This window comes from Bos indicus x Bos taurus, chromosome X (genome assembly GCF_003369695.1).
Source record: "Bos indicus x Bos taurus breed Angus x Brahman F1 hybrid chromosome X, Bos_hybrid_MaternalHap_v2.0, whole genome shotgun sequence".
Lineage (NCBI taxonomy): Eukaryota > Metazoa > Chordata > Mammalia > Artiodactyla > Bovidae > Bos > Bos indicus x Bos taurus.
This window is the reverse complement of record NC_040105.1, coordinates 23,947,553-23,965,660: the sequence shown is the minus strand read 5'-3', so window position 1 is coordinate 23,965,660 and position 18,108 is coordinate 23,947,553. Positions and strand designations below refer to the sequence as shown.

At 44.4% G+C, this 18,108-nt stretch overlaps 1 protein-coding gene across 1 annotated transcript; it reads right to left on the bottom strand.

Moving 5' to 3' along the window:
- Positions 1–12,828: 12,828 nt before the first annotated feature.
- Positions 12,829–13,803, bottom strand: LOC113887599 (melanoma-associated antigen B4-like). Its single transcript, XM_027534786.1, has one exon. The coding sequence runs from the start codon at positions 13,801–13,803 to the stop codon at positions 12,829–12,831; it is 975 nt and encodes a 324-aa protein (XP_027390587.1).
- Between the last annotated feature and the right edge of the window lie 4,305 nt (positions 13,804–18,108).

Genomic DNA, 18,108 nt, shown 5'->3' with positions numbered 1-18,108 from the left:
CCACCAGACACATACACAACTAAGTGTCGTTTTGACTTGGCCCAGTCTCTTCATTCTTTGTGGAGCTGTTTCTGGGCTCTTCCCCAATAGCATATTAGACATCTACTGACCTGGGGTGCGCAGGTATCTCCCCCTGGTATGATCTCTTGGTATCATATTTTTTGCCTTTTCATGATGTTCATGGGGTTCTCGAGGCAAGGATAGTGAAGTGATTTGCTATTCTCCTCTCCAGTGGGACTGCATTTGTTAGAATCTCCACCAGGAGCCATCCCCTTGGGTGGCCATGCAAAGCCTGGCTGTAGCTTTTTGAGTTACACAAAGGTGTGATCCATGTGATCATTAGGTTAGCTTCGTGTGACTGTGGTTTTCATTCTAGAGAATAGGGCATTGTAGTTCTTCTGTCTCCCCTAAAAAATGAGTTTAAGAGGCTTTTGGAAGCTTGTTGATGGGAGGGACTGGCTATGAGGAAACCTGGCTCTCTGCATTTGGGCGGGGTAATGCTCAGTAAATAAATAAATAAAAATTAGAAAAGCATAAAAAATATGTAATTATATCAATATAAGTAAAATCCTTAATGACATTCGTAGCCATTAGTTTGTTACTGAATACCTCATTAGGGATTTTGAACACAGAGAGAAATATGTGAGATGTAGCTAATATGGAGGAGCATGATACTCCCTCTGCCCTTCTGGGGTTTTGCAGGTGGTCGAAGAATTAAACTGATGTGAGACAGATTAATAAGATAAAATAAATGTATAATAACACATAGACATGAGAGAGACCCAGGAAAAACTAAATAGCATCAACATGGCCAAAGCCCAGAGCCAAAGAGAAAAGAAAATTTTAATGGTAGTTCTTTGGACCTGAAATAATAAGAAGGAAGTTCACATGGAGATGGGAAAGGAATGTTGGTAAAAAGAATTTTTCTGTGCCAGGCAGAGACCCCGGGCCACAGAGTGGGACTCTCATCTCTTAGGCCCTGCCAAGATTTCGCCACCACACCTTGCCCATAATCTTTGCACTATCTCTGGTCATAGTTCTCTCAGGAAACAGGACCTTTGCCTAAGTTCTTTCAGCAGTTAGGCCAAAGGTCATGTTCCTTTCTGAGTATTTTGGCCTTGATTGTTTTCAGTTAGAATAATCTGTGTATCAAAAGAGACAGTTTGAGATGGCATGTTTGCTCTCCCATACTAACTAGGAAAGTAAAAACAATTACAGTAAAGAAGAGAAATTTAAAAAGTTATTAATCCTAGTTTCCTTTGTATGACATTTACATTTTGAAAGATACATGTTAACATAAAAAAACACTGTGTGAAATAACAGCCTGTGAAGGAAAAATCTGATTTACTTTGGCATTGTTCTTTGGAAAACCATGGAATGTTTAAATAAAGTACATTTACAGTCACTGTTTTGAGTCAATGGCAGCAAATATTTCTTGCAGTATGTTGCTTTACAATGTTGTGTTAACTTCTATTCCATGCTAAAAATAATCAGACATACATATACATATATCCTCTCACTTGGATTTCCCTCGCATTGAGGGCATCCCAGTGAATTAAGGAGAGTTCCCTGTGCTATACAGTATATTCCCAACAGTTGTCTAGTTTATACATAGTATCAATAGTGTGTATGTGTCAATCCCAATATTTTAATTCCTCCCACCCTTACCCTTTCCCCCTTGGTACCATACATTAGTTCTCTATATCACTGTCTTTATTTCTGCTTTGCAAATAGGGTGACCTGTGCCGTTCTTCTTGTTCCCACATATATACATTAATTTTCAATCTTTGTTTTTCTCTTTCTGACTTCCTTCTCGGTATAACACTCTCTAGGTCCATCCATCTCTCTAACAATGACACAATTTTGTTCATTTTTATGACTGAGTAATATTCCACTGGTTACCCTTGTGAGTCAATGGTAAGTAATCTGCCTGCCAAGGCAGGAACTGTGACCAATCTCTAGGTCAGGAAGACTCCCTGAAGAAGGAAATGGCAACACACCCCAGTATTTTTACCTGGGAAATCCCAAGACAGAGCATTCTGGTGAGCTACAGTCCTTGGGGTCTCAGAAGAATCACATACAACTTAGTGACAAAATAACAAGAGCAATATTCCATTGAATGTGCCTTCCACAGCTTCTTTATACTTGCATCTGTCGATGTACATCCACGTTCTTCCATGTGCTGGTTGTTGTAAACAGTTCTGCAGTGAACATTAGAGTGCTTGCCTCTCTTTGAATTATGGGTCGTGGTCTCTATGGCAGAGTTAATGCTGACCTGTAGGAAGGCTTACTACAAGGAGGACCTCTAGGACTGCTTCTGCCAGTGCCCCCATCCCTGTGTTGAGCCCAGCTGACCCATGAATCCACAGGAGACTTTCGAACACTTGGAGGTAGGTTTGATTCAGTCTCCTGTGGAGTAAATGCTCCTTTTCTCTGGGTCTTGGTGCATGCGAGATTTGTTTGTGCCCTCCAAGAGTGGTGTGCCTGTTTCCCCTACTTCTGTGGGAGTCCTATAATCAAATCCCATTGCCCTTGAAGGTCAGATGACCAGGGAATTCCAAGTCCCTTTGTCAGAACCACAGGCTGCGTTCCTTGATGTGAGGTGCAGAGCTTTCACAATCGTGGGAGAACTTCTTTGGTATTTTTGTTCTCCAGTTACCTACTCAGAGGGTATGGGATTTGAATTCATTGTGATTGTACCCCTCCTATTATCTTGTTGCGACTTTCACTTATTCTTTGAATTTGGGGTATCATTTGTGGTGTGTTCCAGCGTCCTCCTGTTGATAGTTGTTCAACAGCTAGTTGCAGTTATGGTGCAGGAGGAGATGAACAGACATCCTCCTACACCGCTGTCTTGAAACAGAAGCCTCTGAAATACAGTTTGGAGTAGGGAGATGACAGGAGAACTGAAGGACACTAGGTCTGCCTCAGGCTGGGAAGAGGTGGAACAGTGTGCCTCTCGACAGATGCAGACCAAATGTCTATTTCCAGCTCTGTCACAAGTCTTATGAACTTGAGAATATTACCAAATTTGTAATCTGCAAAGTGAGTGTTCTAAACCGTATTTTGTAGAACTATTGTAATATATGTGATTTTTTTAAATATTATTTTATTTAACTTTACAATATTGTATTGGTTTTGCCATATATCAAAATGAATCTGCCACAGGTATACATGTGTTCCCCATCCTGAACCCTCCTCCCTCCTCCCTCCCAATACCATCCTTCTGGGTCATCCCAGTGCACCAGCCCCAAACATCTAGTATCGTGCATCGAACCTGGACTGGTGACTCATTTCATATATGATATACATATTTCAATGCCATTCTCCAAATCATCCCACCATCTCCCTCTCCCTCTCCACAGAGTCCAAAAGACTGTTCTATACATCAGTGTCTCTTTTGCTGTCTCGTATACAGGGTTATTGTTACCATCTTTCTAAATTCTATATATATGCGTTAGTATACTGTATTGGTGTTTTTCTTTCTGGCTTACTTCACTCTGTATAATAGGCTCCAGTTTCATCCACCTCATTAGAACTGATTCAAATGTATTCTTTTTAATGGCTGAGTAATATTCAATTGTGTACATGTACCACCGCTTTCTTATCCATTCATCTGCTGATGGACATCTAGGTTGCTTCCATGTCCTGGCTATTATAAACAGTGCTCTGATGAACATTGGGGTACATGTGTCTCTTTCACTTATGGTTTCCTCGGTGTGTATGCCCAGCAGTGGGATTGCTGGATCATAAGGCAGTTCTATTTCCAGTTTTTTAAGGAATCTCCACACTGTTCTCCATAGTGGCCGTACTAGTTTGCATTCCCACCAGCAGTGTAAGAGGGTTCCCTTTTCTCCACACCCTCTCCAGCATTTATTGCTTGTAGACTTTTGGATCGCAGCCATTCTGACTGGCGTGAAATGGTACTTCATAGTGGTTTTGATTTGCATTTCTCTGATAATGAGTGATGTTGAGCATCTTTTCATGTGTTTGTTAGCCATCTGTATGTCTTCTTTGGAGAAATGTCTATTTAGTTCTTTGGCCCATTTTTGATTGGGTCATTTATTTTTCTGGAATTGAGCTGTAGGAGTTGCTTGTATATTTTTGAGATTAGTTGTTTGTCAGTTGCTTCATTTGCTATTATTTTCTCCCATTCTGAAGGCTGTCTTTTCACGTTGCTTATAGTTTCCTTGTTGTGCAGAAGCTTTTAAGTTTAATTAGGTCCCATTTGTTTATTTTTGCTTTTATTTCCAATATTCTGTGAGGTGGGTCATAGAGGATCCTGCTGTGATGTATGTCGGAGAGTGTTTTGTCTATGTTCTCCTCCAGGAGTTTTATAGTTTCTGGTCTTAAGTTTAGATCTTTGATCCATTTTGAGTTTATTTTTGTGTATGGTGTTAGAAAGTGCTCTAGTTTCATTCTTTTACAAGTGGTTGACCAGTTTTCCCAGCAGCACTTGTTAAAGAGATTGTCTTTAATCCATTGTATATTCTTGCCTCCTTCGTCAAAGATAAGTTGTCCATATGTGCGTGGATTTATCTCTGGGCTTTCTATTTTGTTCCATTGATCTATATTTATGTCTTTGTGCCAGTACCATACTGTCTTAATGACTGTGGCTTTGTAGTAGAGCCTGAAGTCAGGCAGGTTGATTCCTCCAGTTCCATTCTTCTTTCTCAAGATAGCTTTGGCTCTTCGAGGTTTTTTGTATTTCCATACAAATTGTGAAATTATTTGTTCTAGCTCTATGAAGAATACCGTTGGTAGCTTGATAGGGATTGCATTGAATCTATAAATTGCTTTGGGTAGTATACTCATTTTCACTGTATTGATTCTTCCAATCCATGAACATGGTATATTTCTCCATCTATTAGTGTCCTCTTTTATTTCTTTTACCAGTGTTTAATAGTTTTCTATATATAGGTCTTTAGTTTCTTTAGGTAGATATATTCCTAAGTATTTTATTCTTTTCGTTGCAATGGTGAATGGAATTGTTTCCTGAATTTCTCTTTCTATTTTCTCATTATTAGTGTATAGGAATTAGTGTATAGAAATCAAGGGATTTCTGTGTGTTGATTTTATATCCTGCAACTTTACTGTATTCCTTGATTAGTTATAGTAATTTTCTGGTGGAGTCTTTAGGGTTTTCTATGTAGAGGATCTAAAGCTCTTGCAAAAATGGATTTCAAAGAATGACATTTATTCCTCTGATAATGACTACAGACCATAGTTTGTGAATTTTGTTTTTTTTAGTTGCATGAGATATCAGAAATATGTGGCACTTTCAGAATGAACACAGTTCTGCTTAGTAAAACTAAATAAAATTTCCCCATTTGTAAATATGCCATTTGAATGTAGAGGAATCTCCCCTGCCTGGATGCTACTCAGAACTTCTAGAATTTGTGTCAAGGACAAAGATCTTCCCTTCCAGTTGCCTTTTCATCCATACCAACACCCCCCATTTTCATTAATTTTACCAGCACCAAAAGTGTAGCTTTCATTTGAAGTTCCCCCAAATTATGCTTAAAATATGTAGTAGAACATTTCTGTAACATAGTGGCCTCTGACCCCAATGTGGAGACTGCTTTACAGTGAGTATTAGATATCTCAGTTCAAGGAAATACCATCCTTCTTTCCGGCAAACACCCTGGAGGCAGTGGGGTTAAATCCCCAGTTCGTGCACTGTATTTCTCCATACTAGGGCAGGAGCACAGAACCCATTTTATTCCTGTCCGAGGTGGAGAGTCTCTCTGTTTTACCCACAGTCTCAAAGTAAGAATCAAGGGTAATCTTCCATTCCGTTCTTCAACTTCTCAACTTAAACCCCCCATTTCAGGGTCACCCACTGCCCTCAATTCACTCAGCCTCATTTAGCCCACCAACCCACGTAACTTCAAATTACATCCTCAAGGGAACTGCAGTGTTCCAAAGCACCCACATGCCTCGCCTCAAAGCATTTACTTTTGACTTGCTCTAATCTGCAACCTCCTCTCGTTCTCATCCCTGGTTTCAACTTGTCACATGTTTAGGTCTCAAAGGGTATCTCCCCATCTGCTTGATATGGCAGCAACTTATAGACAGTTAACTTCTATGGACAGTGGCTCAGGCTTCTTTTTATTACCATCCCCAGTTCTGCCATGGAGCATTCCAAGGAGTACTCAATTACTGGTTGGAAATAAGAGTGACAAAGATAAAGTTGTCTACTTTATTACTATGTAATTTCTCCCACAATCTTGAATAAACTCAGGAAATACTTTTACTAAAAAGGAGTATTAAAAGAATTTCACCAAAAACTTACCAAAATTGACTTTTTCTTTTCTTTTTTACTTGACCTAAGTTATTTTACCTCAGAGTCTCTTCAAATTTGCATGAAAATCCCTCTTCCATTGCTGTGTTTTCTTGTTCTAGATCACACAGCAATCAAAAGTTTCTAAATTTGTGTTATAAAATATAAAAACTTTAACTGGAACCTGATGAACAGTAATAAATATGTGATCCATATTTTCACCAGCAGAACACTGATTTCCTGTTTTTGTCCTCCCAAAGAGAAAGAATTTATTGGAGAAACAGAGCAGTTTTAAGTAGCAGTTTTATGAAGCAGAGCAAAATTACACTCCTGAGAAGGAGGAGAGCAGGCTGTCTGGAAACCAGAAGCGGTCCTGCCATGTGGTAGGGTCATGTGTGTCCTGTGTCATTTGACTGACAAGTTGATGGACAGCTTTAGGTTATATAACTTTTCTCCTAGTGTGCAGGCAGTTACCCATAAGTACCCACGCAAAATCCATGGAGTGGGAAGAACGACAGAAACCACAGTGCTATTTTTTATAAATATGGCATCATGAACCCTGGGTTACAGTAGTCACCGTTTAGGTCTTGGTGCACCTGTGACACCCCTTGCTGGCACTTTGTCTTGCTTGGTCCTGACATGGCTGGAAACCTAGTGGTGGTCATTGGCCAGAACAGGGAGCCTCTCTGGGTGTGCTCTGACCACCAGTGTTCAGGTGGGGAAGAGGAAGACAAAGCATCCCTGGCTGCTAACCTGGCTCAAGTATTATACTCCCAATTAGATTCTGAGCAGGGAACAGCCATCGTTCCCATGGGAAATGGTTGGGACTTTGCCATGTGATAACTGTCTCCCAGCTGAGTGCAGAATCTGTATAGAGTTGTCCTTTCTGCCTGAGAGAGTGTCTGAGCAAGGATGATATAAATGTCCTTCTGGATTAATTCAAAAGTCATAGATGTCTAAACTTGTCTAGATATTTTTTGGGGTCATCTGAGAATTTTCCCTAATCTTGTTTTATCCAACTGAGATCCTGCATGGAGAGGGGAACTTGGATTCTTATGGAAGTCTGGTGGGCCCTATGACTTCCTGAGGTGGATAGAGTTTAAGGAGTTCTAGAGCCCCAGGTTAGATGAGGGCCGGGAATAGTGGTGTTCAATGCTGAGTACAAATGAAGAAGAGGTCTGTGGTCCAAGAGGCTCCTTCTTTTGTCCAAAAAGAGTTCCTGTGAACAGGGCTCAGTGGCTGGCTGATGGTTAGTACCATCTGGAGAAGGGGAAGGGCTTTTGTAGGCAAATTAAGCATTGCCAAGCCAGCAGAGTCTACCTGGCAAGTCTTTCAAAGTTCAGAGTTTTTCCTAAAGGCAAGGAAGACTTGGACATAAGGGACCTCGCTGGAATCCTAAGGGCAAGTCTTCAGCAATGGACAGTCAGTTACCCATCTGAAAAGGAAATGACGAATGCTCATAAGGGGCTTTTGGTGTCACTGAATTCCCTTATGGATTTTTCATGGCTGTGGCATCCCTCACCTGTGATCTTGCTGGGCAGAATGTGGTTCAGTTCTCACCCCAGGGGACGTTGTGGCTTCCCTGAGTATTTTTTTTTAAGAAATTATTTATGTATTTCATTTTGGTTGGGCTGGCTCTTTCTGCTGCGTGTGTGTTCTCTAGTTTCGAGGAGCAGGGGCTACCCTTCATTGGGGTGCACTGGCTTCTCATTGTGGTGGCTTCTCTTACTGTGGAGCACAGGCTCTAGGACGCATGGGCTTCACTAGTTGCAGCAAGAAGTGGTAAAGTAGAAGAAGGTTTAGAAGATTGCTGTTGTTGTTCAGTCTCTAAGTCATGTCTGACTCATTGTGGCCCCATGGATTGTAGCCCTCCGGATCCCTGTCCATGGGATTCTCTGGGTAGGAATACTGAAGTGGGTTGCCATTCCCAACTTCAGGGGAGCTTCCCAATCCAGGGATCGAACCCCGATCTCCTGCCATTTCAGGTAGATTCTTTACCATCTGAAGCACCAGGACAGCCATATTTCAGAAGGTAGCCAGAAAATGTTTAGCTCAATTTCTTTTCTTTTCTTTTTTTGTCCATTCTCACCTTATCCTTTAGACACTCTCAGCTTGAATTTTATAAACACAAAGTGGAGGCATTCATGGCATACAGTGTCTGGATTTGGACACCCAAAGGCAAAGATATTGGGAGTCTATGTGCAGAGACATGCAGAAGAAAGTGACTTTCATACTACCCCTATGAGCCAGTTTAACAGGCCGTAGTTTAAATTTTCGAAGGGGTGGCATGGAGACTTCCAAACCTATCACACCAGGTTTTGACTCAAATCCACATGGCCAGGACTCCAACCCCCCAAAAATCCAGATTGGAACTTGAACCGTGGTTTTTTAATTAGAATCACTCACCTGGTAGCTGGACTTAGGGCAGCTCAGGTTGTTTGTGTCTCAGCACAGAAGGAATTCAGCAAGAGGCAAAGTGTTAGGCAAGAAATAGATTAATGTATATAGGATGCTTGTAAGAGATGCAAGCAGTCAGGTGTTGGAGCTCTGCCTGGAGGATTAAGTGGAATACATTCTATAGTCAATGGAAAGTGGAGGACTAGGAAAGACTGCCTTCTTTGAGTACAGGTCAGGCTTACATCACTGCCTCCCAATTCATTTGGAGCAGGAGAGTGTCTGACCTTATGAGGTCAAACTTGGATTATTGTAGAACTTCTTCAAATGGATAGAAGGGTCGTGACATTCCTCTTTTACCTAAAGGCCTGGGGAACATCTCATGTATTATTTATGCCTTTATATTTAAACAAACCTGCCTTCTTCCACTACATTATGATGCCTTTCTTGAACGATGTTAACTTACAATGGTCTACCAATTGTTCCTATGTTTCTCTACCTCTATTCCCCTCCTAGACTTCTAGATCTACCAGTCTGTCTGTCTGTGCTCAAGCCCTCATTCATGTCTGACTCTTTGCAACCCCATGAACTGCAGCACTCCAGGCTCTCTGTCCATGGGATTCTCCAGGCAGGAATACTGGAATGGGTAGCCACTTCCTCCTCCAGGAGATATTTCAGAACAGCGATCAAACCTTCATCTCCTGCATTGCACGTGGATTCTTTTCCACAGAATCACCTGGGACAGCTACCTGTATCCTATGCTATTCTATCCCTGTCATATGGAGGCAGGCTCCCCGAGCCAAGAGCTGTCGTTTCTCTTGGTGGGAGCCTTCTAATGAAGGTCTCCAGCTTGGACTATTGTCTGGCTTTTAGTGAGCAATTTTCTTCCCAAAAAGTGAAAGGGGCAGTCATACACGTGCAGAAACATCAAAGGTAAACTTGCCTAGCAAGGACTTTAGGGGAGGAGCACGCCACTTGGTTTGAAGCCTAACTTCAATTCCCTTTATCATGGAGGATTGGAAGGACAAAGGCCCAGGGAAATCAGTCTGCACAGAGTAGCTGACCCAGGTATGAAAGAACTATCCTCCCTGCCACATCAAGGGTTACCTGAAGCTCCTCTGGGGAAATGACCAGGGGTCCTCTGGGAACTGTTGGGAGGTCTTGCAGCTCCTATCTATTTACCTGAGGACATGTCCTCAGAGTAAGGCCCACAACTCTCTGAGACCCAATAGAAGAAAGCAGAGGTTGCTTAACTTACCACATCTACCCGTTGTCTCTCAGGACAGAAAGCTGTGACTGGAAATTGAGGCCTTCTGATGGCTGGCTGCACCTGTCCTCAGTCAGGCTCCTAGGAAGACCTGTATTTCTTCCCTCTCTTCATTATTAATGTCCTCTCTCCAGGTCCTCACACTGACTTCCCATCTCCTAACGAGACCTGTCCTCTCATGTGACAGCCTTAAATTCCCTGAGACCTCCTCGGAGGATGTGAGGGCTGCCAACCTGTGGTCACTCATGGCTGACCCTAGGGGAGGGATTCTATAAAAGTGGTATAGTGTGAGTGGTTCCTTTAGTCCTCATGGTCCTCTACGTGACTCTTGGCATGAACTGGAATTCCTCCTGAGGTTGACCCCTGAGCCCCAGCACCTCACCTCCTGAGATTCTCTTAAAAAGAAATGTGTGGGGTGCATCATGCCTGTGTTCCCAAATGTGCCAGTGCGAGGTGTAGAGGGGCAGGGCTGTGTTCTAGGTGCAGTCCCTTTATTCTCATTTGGAGTCACTAGCTTCCACTCTGTACTGAAGTGAGGCTTCTCCCAGTAGACCAAGGCCCTCACCTCCCTGAGACCACTCCAGTGGAAAGAGAAGCTCTTCAGCCAGAAAGCTTTCTCCTGGGTCTCATAGGGCTGGCATCAGGGCTGGGCCTCCACAGTCTCCCCTGTTCTGGGCTGAGTGGTCCTCTTGCACCCCGTTCAGGGACCTCATCCTCACTCCTGACCAGACCCAGACTGCAGCCTCCGCTCACCTGAGGCTGTGCTCCTCAGAACAAAGGCATTACTTTCTTGGAAGTTCTGGATTGGAAGACAGGATGAACCAGATGTGTGCAAAGCTACTGGGGCCTTCTGAGGAGGAGAACATTCTAGGGCTCCACTCTTCTTCTGGAGTCAGTGGTCCCCCTGTCTTAGATCAGGTTTCTTACCTTGACTTCCAGTAGCATATGGGAATCCACCCTCTCTATTGGCTGAATCAGCTGGCCTGTGGCCAAGGCTTTTGCCTTCTTGAGACAACAGAAGGGGAGGTGAGAGAGCTACTCCCTGGCTACCCTTGCCTGTTCCTCCATGCCATCCCCCTTGCTATGGGCCGGGGTGTCCACTCGTCAGCCCCCAGTGTCCTCACTGTAAATCCTATGAAGGCCTCTTAGGATCTCCTACTTGGGCAGAATTGGAGCTGCTGTCACAAGACCAAGGCACTCAACTCCCTGCGAACCCCTCCACCCTTGCCCTGCAGGAAAGGAAGGCACACCTCAGACAGACTGCTCTCCCCATGGCCACACAAGGCAAGAAGCAGGGTATAGTTTGTGGGACCCCTAGTGTTCTAAAATCTTCCCCTTGATAAGTATCAGAGACTGGGACTCTTCCATCCATTGACCTGAGGACACAGTGCTTAAGCTAAGGCTTTTATGTCCCTGAGAATCAAGAGGGATAAATGAGGGCATATTGATCTTTTCAGGATATCTGTCATTGCATGTGTTCATGACCACATTGTCCCTGAGTAGTTTTGTCTTCTTTCATACCATTCATTTATCAGCATTTTTTAAACTTTATTCCAAAACAGTTCTTTGGGACAGGGCCCCATGTATCCAACCAGACACATTTTTTGGAGTGTTTAGAGGAAAAATGAATGAAAAGACATGATGTCTGGCTTAGGCTGGGAGAAGTGGCACATTGTGGGCTCTGCACTAATCCAGATCGGGGGACTAGTCCTAGGAAGGTCACTTCATCAGTTCGTGAACTTGAGAAATTTGCAAGTTATCCATCCATAAATGGAGTGCTAAATCTGATGCTGCATGAATGCTGGAATGCATGTTCTACATATAAAGCAGTGGCATACTGATTAAGTATTGGTTTGTAATAAGTGGAAGTTACGATTACTATGAACCCCTCAAATACCACCTTCCCATCTGAGTTAACTTTTAATCCAGGAGAGAACAGAGAATATGCAGTGAATTGGGACAAAAGAAACAAATATTCTTAAATGAGCTAAATAAGTCAAAGTATTTTTTTATTTTTACTAAAAGAAAGTTTAAAAGCAAGAAGGTAAACCACAACTTAAAGACTTTTTACTCTATTCTTTTCTCCATTTTCTTTATGATTCTCAAAAGTTTCTGTAGTCTTCTTTCAAATTAACATGAAAATCACTCTTGCAGTGCTATGTTACCTACTTTCAGATCATAAAGACAATATAGATGGCTCCTGAATTTCTTTTATATCTACCAAAACTGTACCTTTAAAACTTTTCAAACAGCAATGAACATAACCGCAGTATCATTACCAAATTAATACTCTGAGGAAAAACAACCTCTTAGAAGTAAAAACATTTGAAAAAAAAATGAAACAAATAATATGTAGAAGTTACTCGTGTGACACAGAAAGAGAAATGTGATGGAAAGAAATGTGATGTAACCCCCACCACCATGCACTCTTTAGAAGCTTGACTAGTCTTCAAGAAAAATTCTCTTCTAATGTCATGTTATCTTGTTTTCATTGTGAACAATATATTCAGTACTTTCAGTGTGATTTACAAATACACAAACTTTTAAAACATTAAAACAGCTGAAAACTATGATTTATATGATTCATACATTTGAACTCTGAAGCACAATACACCTTATCAGAAGTAAGAACATTTGAAAATACTAAACACCTCCTTCACCTCTTTACATTTCTAATTTAAATCATCGTTCATTAGGTATTTCTCATGTGAATACAAGAAAACAGATATATATTTTGTTAAAACAAACTAGACCTAAACTCGCTTACCACTTAAACTGTAAGAAGATATGGGTTTTGTTCCCTCCACCCCTACTACTCTGCACTATTTAGGAGCTTCACTGCTCTCTTCCAACACAAAGGGAACAAAGTGCCCTGCCCCCCTCCCTAGATGTGGGAGGAGGCCCTGGAAGGGGCACTGGCCTCAGCCTTGCTTCGAGCCCCGGCCGCACCTCTCAGCCCTGCTCTCTCCGCCTGATCTCTCAGAGCCTCGTCATAGAGGTCTGGGAAGGAACTAGGGACCCTACCGTGGAACTTAGCTAGAGCCTCCAGCACCTTCATCTTACTGGTCTCAACACAAGCTCTCGGGCCCCACAGGAACTCGTAGCGCGGAGGGTCACTATTGGGTACCCGGTGGTAGTTCAGGTACTCCTTCTGCACCAGATCTTTGGTGATGAGCCTTCTGGGCTCCCCAAAGATGCAGTGCCTCCTCCCAGCATAGACCCCCAACATACTGAGGAATTCCCAGATCTTCTCCTCAGTGGCGCGGTTACCATTCATGAAGATGACCCCCAGCAGCACCATGAGGAGACGGGACTTGGGCAGCGCTCCCTCATCACGCGGACAATCGTTTCCCCCGAGGTTGAGCTTCCTGATCAGGGTGTAGATGTTCCCTCTACCGTCGACTTCCTTCATCTCCAGGCCAAAGACCAGCTCCATGCGCTCACGGACTGTACTGAGGATCTCAGAGAAGTGCTGCCTGTACTTCCTGCTGACGATTTTCATCAGGGCGTTCTGCGTGATGGGCTCCTTCTTGGTGTACTTCTCCAGCAGGAACTCCACGAGTATCCTGGCCTTCCTGGCCAGAAGATCTTTGCGAGGGGCTGCCTGGGAGGCACCTGCACCAGATCCTGCACATGAAGGCCCTGCATCAGGAGAGCTAGGGACCATGGCTCCCTGAAGCTGCTGGTGATTGCCAGCAGCAGGGGAGCTCGGGAGAGAACCCTGAGGGGCAGTAGAGTGGGAGGAGGGGCACTCCTCCTTTGGGGCTTCAGCAGCACTGGCCTGGGCCTCCTGAGTGTCCCCCCGGACCTGGTGGCGTTTCCCACGGGCATGGGACTTGCTCTTGTGCCTCCGAGGCATGGTGACAGCAGGTCAGGGACTGCAGGTGGGAGTGCGGGCAGGAAAGCAGGCAGGAAGGCACCTGGAGGAGGGACAAGGACATGCTGTGAGAACCTTCAGCGAGGAGAGTGGTAGCCACCTCTGAGGGGTCCTCGAGGCCAGTTCTCTAGGACCCACAAGGCTCCTGTTCTCCTGGTCCGCCTGTCCCCTGAGACCACTGAGTAGCAACGGAGAGTGAGCCCTGGGGCACTGCAGACAGTCCTGCCTGGGTGTTAAAAGGGGGACCAGTGGGGGCTGGAAGGAGAGGCAGGTCCTCTCAGCTGACATTCAGAGTCAGGATGAAAACTGGTGCGAGACACCCCCATATCCGACGCCCCCTCTCCCGGACCCAGCCTGTTCCCTCTCCGGTCTGAAATTGACGCTGCCACCTTCCCTGTCACCCCAGACGAGGAGAGGAGGGCATACTCAGCCCCTCACTGAAGGGTCCCAGGACCTTCCCTTCTGCTGTCTCGTGTCTGCCTCTTCACAACAAGGCTCCAAGCTCCCCTCTCAGACCGCCATCCCCCTTCCCGATGTTTGGCCGGGGGGAAGCGCTGAGCAGAGGGGAGGTTCCTGAGTGACCCATTTGTCGGGGAGGATGGCCCTCATCCTGACTCTTCCTGAACCCTCATATCCTCACTCTACTGACCAGCTGCCAGCCCCTCAGACCAAAGTCCCCTCTTCTCCGAGTGTCCCGTGTCCGAGGTGGCAGTGAGGGAGCCCCTCAGCCGGATAATCCGCAGCCAAATTGCGGTGAGTGGGGGTTACACATGGCTGCCGTTCTGGTGTATGGAGGCCCTCAGTCCCCTCGAGGGTCCCTCCTTCACTCGACAGGGCTCGTGGCTCTTCCTCTACCGAGCAGAGCTGGGGTCCAGCAGAGCCTGACCGAGGCATTCTTTCCCGAGACCCCCCCAGGGGTTAGTGGATGGTCTTGGGGCCTAAGAGCTAGCCTGGATCCTCTGGTCTGAGTGCAGGGGTAGGGTGGCCGGAGGCTGTGCGGCCCCCTCTTTTCAGAGGGAAAAGAAAATGGGGGTACAGAGACGTGTCCCTGCACTCGTAACTCACGTCACCTCCGATCTTCACACCCGATGACACTTCGGACTGCTCCCTCTGGCAACCGTCAACGGCAGTTCTCAGAGATAGCGGCACTATCAAGGATGGCGTCGCTCCCCCAGCGTGCTTAGGAGGACGTCACTTCCTGTCATGCGCATCTGGGCTCCTGGAGGACAGCAAGGGCGGGACCTGGACAGGCCGGGTTCTGGGCGAGCTTCTCACAGGATTGGCACGTGGACTTTACCTTGACTCTTAAGGGGTCCTGGGACGTCCCTGTCCTGAACTGTCAGCTGGCTCACTCCATGCCTCTCACTTGTGTCAGCACTCCCAACAGGAAGAATTGGGGAGCCCAAGCCTAACAGCCTTCCTGGAGCCCATGAGACCAACACCGAAGGCTCTCTTGGGCTCTCTTTGCTATTATAGTAAGCGATGTTCTGTCATTCTCCATGCCTTGCCTTAACCCCTGTAGATGCTGGGCTGCATCCCATCTGCTGACCTGAGGCCAAGGCTTCATATCGAAGATGTGAACCCCCGAGTCTCCTGGTATGAAGTGTACATACATCTCATCTCGCCATTTATACTGGAGGCTTCCTGGAAATGGCTGCTACAGGTAAGATGAGCTGAGAGGGAAGGATGAGAGACTGTCTTCTGTGGTGTGGAACCCCTCACATCTCACTCAGAAACTTCATTCATATTGACTGCTGACAGGGCCTGGAAATCCTTCCCTTTCTGGTATAAGTCCACCCCTGTCCACAACCATGCTCATACAATTCCAGAAAAGCAAGTGAAGGGCCTCCTTAGCCTGACAGTTCTCACTGTGGGCTGTTAGTCGACTGCAGGGTCATTGATCAAAAGTTCTGAGATGATGTTTGTCGTTTTGCACAATTACTGTGATACTAACTTTTCTCTTTTAGTCCCTGGGTGATAGTCTATTAAGGTGATCATTTAAAGGGCCAGTTCTCATCCACTAGCATTCCCTGGTGGCTCAGACAGTAAAGAATCTGCCTGCAGCCTGGGAGACCTGGGTTCAATCCGTGGGTTGGGAAGACCCCCTGAAGGAGGGCATGGCAACCGAAGCTGGTGGTCTTGCCTGGAGTTTCCCCTTGGACAGAGGAGCCTGGTGGGCTACAGTCCATGGGGTCGCAAAGAGTCGGACACAACTGAGTGACTAAGCACACACACAACAAACTTTGTGTTGGTTATTTTATGATCTGGGCCATGCTGCCACATCCAAGCCAAACTTTGGTGCCCCATGGTCCTGGCATGGGGCCTTGGAGATGCTGCCTCAGATTCCTTCAGTGAAGCAGTGGAGATTCATGATCCCAGGGCAGAGTGGAAGAATCCAGGGCTCAAGTTTAAAGCCTTTTGCAGCTGATCCTGTTGTCTGCTTCCCTTGCAGCCTGCACATCTGTGCCAGTCTCTTAAGTACTCCCCAACTTGGGCACACATAGGGTAAGTTCAGTGGAGACTTACTGTCCATCACGGATTATTTAATTTTATATTTTCACTTTTGTTAATAGTTTTCTTCATTCTTTCCATAAGATTTCTGTGGTTACTTCTGAGTACAAAAAGCAGCACACCGTGTTTCACTGTGGTCTCAGCTACCCTGAATGTGGTACTAAATCTGTAAAAGAGTTACAGAAAATTGACAGTCTTACAAGATCTGTTCTTCATGAATATACATAACATACTATTCTGTTCGAGCCTTATTTTTCCTGAGACTCTCAGGAAATTCTTGTTGCCTCCATGAAGACTGTATACATTTTTCTAAAGTTTCTTTGTAGGTAAATTTTTTCTATGGTGCTTCTGTTTATGGTGTATTTTCTGTTACTTGGTGTAAGTAATTGTTGATTCTTCCAGACCAACTGGATGATCTTGCTGCCGTGATCTTTGTTTATTCCAGATTTTTGAAGTCTCTTACATGTTTGAATATTTCCTGTCCTGTTTTCTAAGATTTGTAATTCGAGAATCAAATTGTTACTGTGATCCTTTGCTTTTTATCACTTCTGACTTTTATTCATTTGGCATTGTTGTATATAACTCTAGTGGCTATATGTACTTCTCCAGATTTTTTTTCTAGTTTTTAAATTCATAGATTTTTTAACAATTATTTTTAATTAGAAGATAATTAAATGGTGTGTCAGGCTTATTGTATGAAACAGCTATAAGTATACATATATCTCCTCCCTCATGAACCTCCCTCCCACCCCCGACCTCACCCCTCTAGGTCATCACTGAGCTGATTCCTTGTGTCACCCAGCAACTTCCCCCTCATGCCTGTTGTCCACATGGTAGTGCATATTTGTCCACACCACTCTCTCAATTCGTCTCACTGTCTGCTTCCCCCGATGTGTCCACATGCCCGTTCTCTACATCTGTGTCTCCATTCTTGCCCTGCAAATAGGTAGAAGTTTTTAATAATAACAAGGTTCAGCTTATTATTTTCTTTCATGGACTGTGCTTTTGGTGTTGAGCCTAAAATCTCATTACCAAACTTATGTTTTGCCCCCGTGTTATCTTCTAGATTTTCTTGCCTATTGCATATGGCATGTAGAATCCTAGTACCTGACCAGCGATCAAACCTCTTCCCCCAGCAGTGGAAGTGTTGAGTCTTAAACACTGGACTGCCAGGGATGTCCCTGCAATTTCTTTTAAATTGTGAGTTTTTCATTCAGGTCTGTGATTCCCTTTGAGTTAATTATTTTGAAAGGTTTAGAGTTTGTATGTGGATTCATTTTTCTTAGATATGGATGTCTAGTTATCCCAGGACTGTAAGTTTAAAAGACTGTCGTTTTCCATTGAATTGCCTTTGCGCCTTTGTTAAAAGTCGGTTGAGTGTTTGGGGTGTCTGTTTCTAGATTTTCTGTTCTGTGCCATTGATCTGTCTATTGTTCTGTTAATAGCATACAGTCTTGAGTATTGTAGCTTTAAAGCAAGTTTTGAAATCCCGTAATATCAATTCTCTAACTTTGACCTTTCATATTGACTTCAGTGGGTATTATGGATCATTTCATTTTTGACGTAAAATTTAAGTTGGTGGCTGCTATCTACAAGCTATCTTGCTGGAATTTTAAACAGAATTGCATTAAGTATCTAGGTTAAGTTGGAAATAAGTGACATCTCAACAATACAGCATCTCCCTATCTATGAACATGGTGTGTCTACTTATATAGATCTTCTTTAATTTTTTTCAGTGCAGTTTATGAGTTTTACTCATGTAAATCTTATACATAT